The sequence below is a fragment of the Rhea pennata genome, chromosome 15 (genome assembly GCF_028389875.1).
Source record: "Rhea pennata isolate bPtePen1 chromosome 15, bPtePen1.pri, whole genome shotgun sequence".
NCBI lineage: Eukaryota > Metazoa > Chordata > Aves > Rheiformes > Rheidae > Rhea > Rhea pennata.
Window position 1 is genome coordinate 10,354,270 of NC_084677.1, and position 11,280 is coordinate 10,365,549.

An 11,280-nucleotide genomic window follows, 5' to 3' on the forward strand; every position below is an offset into this window, starting at 1 on the left:
TTAAATACAAAAAGCACATTTTAATCAAAACTTAATAGGCTAACAGATACCTTAGTGACTGACATGACACTATTACTGCAAAATACAGAATCCACAAAATAAAAACATTTCTGCATCCATGTGGCATGATTTGCCTTTTAAGTCTTACAGTCACAATGCAAACTCATGGTCTCTAGCAAATACCTAGTGGGTAACTACAGTTGATCTTGAAAGTGTTTTAAAAGGTCCTACTTCTCCCATAATTCTCTTATTGTTATACCAGATGACGTTTTCCTCTGTTCTATTTAGCTCACTGCAAACTGCTAACAGCCATACTAATGTATATGGTGAAAGCATTAACTATAGTTGCTGGGAAACAAAAGTTACCTTACAGTCTTGAAAGTGTTCATACAGTTTAAGTCACCTACAGCTGGCAGCCAAAACGAGCATCAGCATACACTGTAAAAAAAGAGTTCCCAAATTAATCGCTCCTTCGAGGTCATTTGAAGGAGCAGAACTGAAGTTGTCAGTGGTTTGAGATGTGTGTATATGTGTATATATACATATACATAATATATATATATATATTTTTTTTTTTAAAAAAAAAAACAGTGTAGGAATTCCTTATATTTGATTTGTATGTAAGTTCTAATTGGGCCACAAATACACAGAACAGTCTACTAGTACTCCATACTATGAGGATTCACATGAAGAACTGAAGATCTATGAGGTTGACAGAAAGCCACACCAAGACAACTGACTGTGTTTCTACAGAATTTCAACTTCCAATGAGAATGTGGCTCTTAGAGTATTGTAATAGAAAAAAATTGCTTTCTTATTGATCTGCAGGTGCAGTTGAATGTCAGCACTGCTGAATGTCACAGTTTGCCTTCTATATGCAGTATTACACAAACTGTTGTTGGAAAAATAGAGCATTTTCAAAATAACGTTTTCAATATTGCATTATAGCATCTCCCTGCATTTCAGATCTATTACCAATTTGCCTTATTGGATACAATTTGTCTTTCCCACAAATCCTTCCATGTAACTGCAGTCTACTTCAGCAGTTTTAATTAATTATGGATGATGTTATTACAGCTCTTCCCCTCTACAGCAGAAGCCATCATTACTTACCAGGTAGAAGTTTTACTATTTGCTATGGGCTATTTCAAACAGAAGATGCTTTTCTGTTAAGACATTGTAAACTGATCTAGCAATGTGTAGGATTATTATATGAGACTCAGACACACATCCAGGTCCAGTTCTTGATTAACAGACATTTGCACAACTTTATGTTCAAAGAACAACTCTAAAAAAGAAGTTTCTCTTAAGTCTATATTTATCTATTCAACAATTACAACAGATACTAGTTCATTTTAAAACAGTACACTTTTAAAATGCATTAACACAGGTTTTAGCTTTTTAAAGAAAAAAACTTCAGTTTTTTAAAAACAGAAAGGAGAGATCGTAGAAAAGCACAAACAATTCAGACAGGCTTATTTACAAGAGACAAACCTAGCCTATTCAAGGTGATTTCGTATACAGACAACATTCATAAAACCAAATGCATTACACGGCTCCAGGACAACAGCAGTTTAGAACAATCAACTGTTAAGGTAACACACACCTTAACTCAGTTTCTACAGTTTCAGTGCAATAAATTGAAATTTATGCTACAGCTAAATAACTGAACTAAAAACGTAGGTATTCCAGAACCCTATTTGGCAGACAATCTGATCTATGCAGCCAAATAAGCAAACAGAAGTTCAACAAGGCAATAGGATCACCTCCCGCCCCCAGCTCTGGGTATGCACCCTCAGCTATAATTATTCTTCATTCTTATTCAGGTAATTATCTTCTTCCCACAAAAATCAGTAGTATCAAGTCTCCAAAAAGTGAGAGCTTTAGAAACTTCCATACTTGCAGTAGCCACAGATCACTATTTGATTAATGACTGGTGAAGCTAACATAATTACTGGATTGCAGTCATGCATTACAACACTGTTGTTTTTGAGTTGGGGTATTTATTTATGGGGCCCTCTTAATTTGGTGAAGATACTGAATAAGCTCCACAGGTCAAAACTCAGAATCTTTCATATAACATCAGCTGCAGAACCACCAGTAACAGAGCAAGACACACACAAATCCACAGCAGTTGCTACAGTGACATTTTCACTAATCAGGGAGCCAATAAAAAAAGTAAGCCAGTGAGCAAGACAACTTCTTTCTATTATCTTAATCATACATTAATTCTCAATACTGTTCCCAAAGAAACCTTTTACAAGAGTGAACAGCAGTTAAGTCTTCATTCATTTTTCTTTTCCTTGTGCTTGAGAAGTTTGTTTATCTCCCTTTTTGCCATTCCAATGTACTTTGTAATGATCCCATGCTGGTTTAATCCAGGAAACAGCAGCAAGAAACTTACTAAAAAGGAAAAACCCAAACAATTGGAATTACTTAATATTTCTTTAAAAAACTCCTTTCACCTTGCAATTTCTTGCTTCCTTTAAGCCCCACTAACTGCTTAAAAACAGAAAAGGAACCCCCACACAAAAGTCCCACCACATTCAAATAATCAAAACTAACTTCCACCAGCCTCATACCTATGTGAGCAGGTAACAAAAGTTATTTCTATTTTGTACACTGTAAACTTACCAATAAGATACGTGAGAAAGAGATTGTGAACTTGTTGTCCTATCCAGGCAACCACAGCAAGAGAACAAAGCATGGTCATGAAGTACTGAAAAATGAAAAGGAAACATTAACCAAGAATCTGTTGGCAATTCTACCTCTTCCCTTCAATACGAGGCATTATTTCAAAACTTAAAACTGTCTGGAAGTTCTTTGCACGTTCTACATGCAATACTTACGTACAGGCCTGTTAAAATTATGGTATTACCAAGTCTACAATTGTACTTTCTCATTTATTTTCAGTTCATCAGTTTTACAGTAAGTAGGTTCTTTTCTGTCCAAATATGTATCATGGAGCCAAACTCTACTACCCCAGCTGATAAACTTCTCTTTAACACGTATTGTCCTGAAAACAGCTTCAGGTACTGTTTAGCAGTTCGTGTACCTAAGCTCCAAGATCTAATTTTCCAGGCAGTTAGTGTACATTGGAAACATCTGTTTTAAGGTGCGTTTACCAACTGTTTTTTCCAAGGATTTATCTATCCGAAAAAAAACAATTTATCCTTAGATACCTTCAAACCAAAGGTACACCTTAACCTTGCAACACTGAAGTTAGAAGTTGTGTGACTGCAACTCAGGATTTAAATAAGATGTGTGACTGGCATTAAGTCACAACCTGAACTGTTGGTTCTTAGTGCAAAATACCCTTTTGTTCAGACAAACCCCTTGCTAAAATACTTAATATTAAATAAAAGAAAGACAACACAAAAGAACTCCCAAAACTCTGATACCATTTTAGGCTTCTCTTCCTTCAGTGTGAAGAGACGTCTCCACCAGCCAACAATTCTGCGACGAGTTTTTACCAAATTACTGCAAATTTCATGAAATCTTTGCTGCTGCTCAGTAGTCCTTTTATTGAGGGGGGAAAGGGAGATAAGAATTTAAGTTTTCATACAAAACTTTAAATTAAAAAAAAAAAATCTGTATTATTTTTCTAGCAGAATAAAATTGTCCAGTATTTATCTTGACATTTGCTTTGCTTAGTTTAGTATCTTAACTTTGTTGAGCATTGTAACACAATTGTCTGCGCAGTTTTCATTTAATTTAGCATTTAGCATCTGTACACTGAATCTCTCTTAAATCCCAACCCTCTGTTAATCCAGAAAACCACTGACTTTAATCTCTGTCTGCCACCAGTGTGTATAATATTGGCTCTTATGCTGGTACATTATTAGACAAGAACATCTATCCAGTAATCAATTTAGAGCAGATGTGCTAGCATTTATTTTTAATTCAAAATGTAGTCAAATACTCTAGCTTACCATTTTTATAAGCCTTGCCTTTCTCTCAATTTGTCTCAATCACTTATGACCACATCTACGGAGAACATGCATTATGCTTTACTTTCATTACTATTTACATCTACCACTCTCTTTCTGAATACAGAATACAATCCTCTTCCTCATAATTTTAGTTGTTAGTATCTAATATCCATGAATTGGTAAAAACTACTTTAGCAGAACTAAAGAGCATCCTTAATGTAGAGCAGAAAAAGACCGAATTCCCACAAAATTCTTATTTTGCTGGAAGAGAAGGAACAATAAAGATACGCTGTAGTATTTGTCTTTCAAAAACAGAATAATGTGGGACATTGTACTATGAGTCCTGACTTCACATACAGAAATTGCCAGCTTCTTGATAAGGTGTCTTTATATAGAAGTAGTTTGACATTTCAAAGTCAACTACCATTTTGATAAAGTTCAAAATTTCTTTATACTCAAGAAACTAATTTAGTTTAAGCTTTCCTCACCACTTATTAGAGCCAAAGATTCTAGGTGCGAGAGCAGGAACAAGGTAATCAGCCAAACAAAGGAACATAACAAAACAGGAAACGCCTGAAAGAACAGATGGATCCAAGTAGTAGATCATCCTGTAGAAAGAAGATAATGAAAATGACTTCTGGATACTCAGTCTACTAAACACTTGACATACTTAGCTGTCTCTTCAAACTGGCTCAAGACTGTAAACTGTAGTCCTACCCACTTGCCTTCCTCCCCCCCAACCAACCAAATTTGTTCCTACTATTACTAGTCATAAATACTTCAGTACTATTACAAGCAAATACAGATGAAACAATCAAAATACACATTTCTTAACATACTAGGTAAGAAAATGCTAGAACACAGCATAGTATGAAGTGCACCAGATCTAAAAATTCATTATTGCTCTCCCAGAAGTCAAGATCTAGTGAACATTATACAAGCAGAGGGTGGAGAGATGTAAATGAGTTTGTGAGCATGTGAAATAACTAGATAGGGTGAAAGCTCTAACCTTGCTGATTCTTAAGTAAACCACAATATCCAGATCCACTACAGGTTATTTACTCTGTCTCTCACTTTAACAGTTGGCCAAACCAGTTCTAGACAAGGAGCTAAAACCCTCTAATTAGGACAGTGCTGTGTGCTCTAACATACTAACTTCGCCATCACTCAAATGCAACTCTATCAGTTCTAGACAAGAACTAGCTTATCTCATGAGTGTCTGTTAACACCTAACTGTGTCTTCTCTTACTTATTTATACTAAGCAGCACTTCCCAAACACTAAAGTAGTAGAAGTAAAGAGGTGACCATCCACCATTGCAGGGCCAATCTTTTTATACATTAGGCATAGTGCTATGTGCTGAATGTTCAAGTTCATGTTTGATGAAGCACCAATTCCAAATTCAGGATTTGTAACAGTTCTACTTCCTCATAGTATTATTCATCACAGAATCTTTCCCACTAACAATTTATAAGCAAAGTCCTGAAGTTCATGCAGTCATGTGTTTTTTAAAGTTGCCTTTCAGTTTCATTTGATTTCTACCCTCCTCACTTAAGAGCCATGAGCTTTATTTAGATCAGCCAGAAGACAGTTTATCCCTATCTCACCTAGTTCAACATTTATAACTGCCCTCTTTTCTTCACTTCAAGAAAACAAGCAACTGGCAAACTTCACAACTGATGTGGACACTTATCTCTACAAGGCTTGTAGGAGTCGTCTACTACAGTATTACATAAAAGCACACACAAAAGCCTCCAGCAACCTAGTTCAGTATTTCCAACCCAGAGGCAGTTAATATTCTTCCACCCATAGTCTTTCCTTCCCATCTCCTGCTCTCTTAAAAGAGCAAGAGAGCCAGTCTAGAAGTACCAGTTGTGTGAAACTGAATGAATTCATCCTAAACACCACGTCAAAGGTGCAAAACTGCTAATACTTCTGAGAAGTCTGCCCAATGGAAACAAGTTTTCTTGAAAAATTACTTGAAACCGTAATGGTATTGCTGTTGGTTCAGGAAAAAAAGCCACACAAGATAACCAGATCTAAGTAGTATACAAAGATGAACAGCATACAGCTGAAGGTGGTAAGAAGCTAGAGCAGTCATCACTGACAAACAGCTTTTGCAGAAAGCACTATGTCTCCCCTCACCCTCAGCACATTTTTTAAGTCTACAGTTAAGAAGTTAAACGGAAGTACAACATGTAAGTGGGATGTGACAGGTGTTACTTCCTGTTCCCAGTTCTTTTTGATTTTTCTTTTCAAGAAAGTTGACATGTGTTAAGGAACAAAACTTAGAATAAGAAAGCTTCCCATTAGATTTTTTTCAAAAATCTCTTAATAATTTTCTTAACAGTTTTGCTACCAGCTATGAAAGTGCAATGCTGATCTATTCTCCATGAGTTACTTACAGGAAAGAAAAGGAAACAACGCTCATCAGTGCAAGAGGAAACCATGCTCTCTCCCAACGAAGAATTTTATCAGTCATCAAAATTACTTCTCCCCATCCTTGCAATTGCTCTTCCAAGCTAGCAGTTTCTGCAGCCTACACAAAAAGAGAAGAAAACATTTTATTACTAACCAGAATACCACATTAGCTCTGGTATCTGAAGTATCTAAAAGTGTATCATAAATAAAGACTGTAGTCACAACTCCTTCTGTGTATTTAACATTTCTAATGATGTTGTAAATTATTTACAATGTTATAACACTGTAACAGTGAAACTCTAGAAAAGAGAAGATCCCAACAAACTTGTAGCATCTGCCATCTCAGTATATAAACTGGTACAAAGACTGAGTTTTTTTTTTTTTTTAGTTCACTTTATGCACTTTGCCATATATTTCCCAATATGATTGTTTAACCATATGCATGCTTCCATTCCTCCTCTCCTTCAAGGTCTTTTTTTATAATAACAAAACCTGTTAATATAGAAGAATACTTTTTGTTAGGTTCTATAAGGCACTTATATCACATCCCAAATTGTCTATTTCAATTCTCTTAATAAACAAAAAAAGACATCTAAGTAAGTTCATCCTCATCCTGCTTATTACAGTTTAGAGATATAAAAAGCACTTCTTTGTGGCTATTCTCACTACCTTCTCCCAGATTTTAGCGAGCTAGTTTTCCCCACTCTCTCATTTATGGTACTTTTCCCCTCCATCAGATTATTAAAAATTAAGTTTTAAAGTCTAGCTAGAACCCTTCGAATTCTCAGTATCAATACTAGGAAAACTGCAAATAGGAGAACTACTTAAAAATAAACGTATTTAAAAAACACCCTAACATGTTAAACTAAAGCTTTCCAGTTGCCGTCCAACATGAAACGGTGTTTCTTGGAAGATGAATTAAAAAAAAAGAAAGAAAGAAAAAACCCCTCACACTACAGTAAGGAAAAATTACCTAGCTGATCATATTCAGACTGCAAAGAAACAAAGTCTTTCTGCAAGTTGCCCAAGACTGTGACCAGGGGACCTTTACACCCCTTCCTACACTAGCAAAGGCACAGTTGCTCTCTGCACATCCTTTGGACCTGCTCCAGCATCAGCTTGCTGACCAGCTGGCCTGAGGAGTGTCACATTTAATAGTTTGCCCTCTGTGGGACAAGAGATCTCAGAGACTATAGAACTCAAGTAACTACAAACAGAATAAACTATTTCCTACATAGTAAGAGGTTAAAAATCATTATGACCTGTACATCTACTGTGCAGAGATGGCAGAGCAGGTTTAATTCTCCATTGGATAGTGTATGTACCTCAAATGAGAAGCCTTACACCATTCCCTAAGTAACAAATAGAGCTGTGTGCAGCTATCAGGATAAAGCACAGTTGTCTTATACAGTGTCATTGTAAGCTATTTTAAAACTACAGTTAAAGACAAAACAGAGTAGACAGCTATCTACCTGACATGCCTTCGAGTTATCACATGTATTTCATGTTTTATAGAACTCAAACCCCCACATAAAGGGGAAAAAAAAAGTTGCATTTCTCCAGAAAACATTTTACATCAAACTGTTATTCCTTATTACTTCCATCTGCCTGCAGCTAGCAACACAGCCAAAAGAAAATTTAACGGGAAACAGAGTGGAATATCATACTGTTAGTAGTAGTAGCCTGACTCTGTCAGCCCAGAAGTACAGTAACTTGTTTTCCCAGTGAGTCAGGTAGAGAAAGCTTTCTAAGTCATTTTTGTCAACATCAACACTGTCTTAATTCCAAAATGTGTCTATTGAAAGTGATTTTTCATTAATGAAACAAGAAAGTCTCCATAAATACGAACTTCTGTTATGAAGTGGGTATCTCTCTAGAACATAAGGATTATTTTTGGCAACACAGGTCTATTTTTTTTTCCTGAAAATTAAATATTCTTCCCACTTCTAAGCCACTGAAAGTGCCCGTCTGAATTCTTTCAGTATCTCCCAGCTGTCCAGCCTCCCGTTTCAAGAAATGCTGGCAGGCAATCCACTCGGGAGTCTCCCTTCTCCCCCCACCCCCTTCAACGCCACGCTTCTCCAGCGGCTTCACCATTGCCCGCCTCGTTACAGGACAGATACACTCACACCCTCGCCCAAGTCCACCCTATATATATTACGTTTAAGTCTGCCTAACCACCCAGCTCCTATCACTATCTTCCTGCAGCTTTTAAGCATACGATAGCACAGCCGAGGGATGTTGAAACACGAGGACATGAACGTTAAACAAAAGCCCTGCGTATCAGGTAAAGCGAAACATGACGATGAGCTGCCAGCAGCACAGCAACAGCAGCACCCGCTCTAAGCGCGGCGCGGAGCTGCCCTAGCTGAGCTCAGCCCCCGCCAGGCCCGAGGGCCCCATCACTCCACGAACAGGAGCCTCGCGGGGAAGAAAGGCGGCCGCTGCCGGCCGAGACGGCGGCCAAGCCCGGGCCCCTCGGCGCCAGCCGCCTGCCAGGCCGCGGCGCGGGGAGGCCGGGCCGGGCCCACCGAAGCCCTTCACCAGCCGCCGGGCGATAACCCGCCGCCGCCGCCGCCGCCGCCGCCCGACTCCGGAAGGCGCCTCGCCGCCGCCGCCCGCCCCGCCGGCCGCTCACCAGCTGATTGCTGCTCTTATTGTCTCCCTCCGCCATCTTGCGCCGCCCTCGCCCCGCCGCCCCGCGCCGAACGGCCGCGCCCCGCGGCCGCCGCCGCCCCTTATAGCCGCGGCCCCTTCCCCCTCCCCACCTCAGGGTGCCGCAGCCCTGCCCGGCATCGTGATTGGCCGGCTCGAAACGCACCGCGGGCCAATCCCAGAGCGCCGGCCCGGTCTCACCGACGCCCGGTTGGCCGATGGGATTTGAACAGAGGCACCTGCCCCGCCTCCTCCGTCGCAATGCGACTGCGACAGCGGCGGCCGTTAACGGCCGGGGCGCCGCGGGGCGGTGGCGCCTGGGGCCCGGCGGGCGGGCGAGGAGGTGCCCCTCGGAGCAGCCCTCGGCGAGCGGCTGCGTTGCCCTGCCAGGCCAAAGCGGCGGCTCCGGCAGGCCCCGAGCGCTGCGGCGTGTCGGAGGCGGGCGCCCTCCCCGGCGTTGGACAGCACAGCAGGCAATGAGGAAGCTCCTCAAGGGACGGAGGCAGCCGGGGGAAGGCAGTCCAGCAAAAGCACAGTCAGAACATGAGCCATAACCACACCATTATTCATGCCACTTAGTCGAAAAATAATTGTCCGGACTCGGTGTTCGCAGAACTGGTGCAGATACTTGCAGTGAGAAAAACTTTCGTTACACCCCCCCCCCTCCCGCCCCCAGAACCTTTGAGGAGAATCTGTTTATTTTTAAAAGTCTTACCCCTATAACTTAAAAATGTAATTTTCAGAAGGCATTAAGTAAAAGGCTGCTCTATGCTTTTAGAAAGCATGAGACCTTTGCTTGCCATATACAGCATGTAGTAAGAATAGTCCAAAGCTGCTGAAACTGAAGTCCAGAATGTTTTAAGACTAATGCGTGGCCTGCAGTAGCTGAACTACATGTCACTGGGAGGACTAACAGAAACCTTCTTGCTCTTAAAAGTTTTATTGATTTTAATATCATAGGTATTTAAATAGATTGCTTTTGACAGATACGAACAGCTAATACGTGACCTATGAGAGCTGAATCCAGCTGCAAGAAATGTCTTCAAGATTACCACACAGGAAGGAGATGAAATAATCCTTAGCTTCCCTAGAAGTTGCACCAGCTCTGAACACTACAGCAGTCCAATCTAGCCACTATAATTACCATCAGCAGTCCAACAACTTGCTCTCATTTTTTCCACAAGCTGTAGTAGCACAAAAACAGACATGGAAGAAAGGCACTGGGATATGTGTCTTTTTTCTGACTCAATTTCCTACATGTTTCAGTCATGCATGTGTTAGGAGCTTAATCACTGTCTCTAGGATGTAATGCAGTTCTAAAGTGAGGGAAGACTTTTTACCATTGTTGACACAAAAACTGCACCACTCTTTTCCACTCCTGCAGGTCAATTCATGAACTTGACACAGAGCAGAAAGGACACAGTGCTAGCTTTCACCTCAGCCAGGGCTAAGGATGATACTTTAGAGGTACATGTGTTTGATATTCTAGAAGCCTGAATGATTATTTAAAGAGCACTCTGTAAGGAATATACATGCTTTAGTGAACAACTTTCAAACTGATTTACTTGCAGTTCCTAAATGCTGGGAGTATCTTTGTGTATTGTTTTGCACTTACCTCAGAAACGTTGGGTTCCAGCCTCAAAAGCCACTATTGCAGTACAGCAAACCTAGAACTAAAACTGCTTTCATTAGAAATTGATGGCAGTAGTAATTCTGATGAAAGTCTTCTGAGAAAGCAATACACTGTGCTTCTACTCATGTCCTTACTATTACTGCTTCTAGGAGTATTTGCAGCATCCTGCATAAGCCAGCTCATTAGGACCAGCCTGCCAGCTCCTGCTTTCATCTAGTCAGATAATTCCCTCCAAAAAATGCCCAATTCATCAGTCTCTCAAGTGGTCTTTCAAATGCCAGCTCCCAAATGAGGCTGCAGCTGCAGCTTTTCTCCTGCCCCAGTGGCCTGCACAGGTCCCACTTCCTGATGTGAGCACTCCATAGCCCGGGTGTGGAGCGCAAAGTGAGTCTCCCAGGATGCCCTCACTGTCCAGGAAAAACATCGTCGCAGGTGTGCACCCCACTGCAGAGAATGCAACAGCATCAGGCCCTGCCAGGCCATTCTGCTCTCGCCTGCATGAGCAGCCAGGCCATGGAGCACGACGTAAATCCAAAAAATAGGCGCATATGTGCATGCGTATCTGTATAAATACAACGTTCGTTTAAACTCCTAGTCCTAATGCCGAAAGCAAAGAACGATGCTATCAGTAGCTCAGAGT

General features: G+C 40.6%; 1 protein-coding gene across 1 annotated transcript; it reads right to left on the reverse strand.

Annotated features, from left to right (window-relative positions):
• On the reverse strand, positions 1-9,067 carry ARL6IP1 (ADP ribosylation factor like GTPase 6 interacting protein 1). Its single transcript, XM_062588049.1, has 6 exons — positions 8,991-9,067; positions 6,337-6,470; positions 4,421-4,540; positions 3,402-3,519; positions 2,635-2,719; positions 1-2,403 (listed from the first exon to the last, which is right to left on the reverse strand). Exons 1-6 carry the CDS (start codon positions 9,024-9,026, stop codon positions 2,285-2,287), a joined length of 612 nt encoding a protein of 203 aa, XP_062444033.1. The 5' UTR covers positions 9,027-9,067; the 3' UTR covers positions 1-2,284.
• Positions 9,068-11,280: the final 2,213 nt, after the last annotated feature.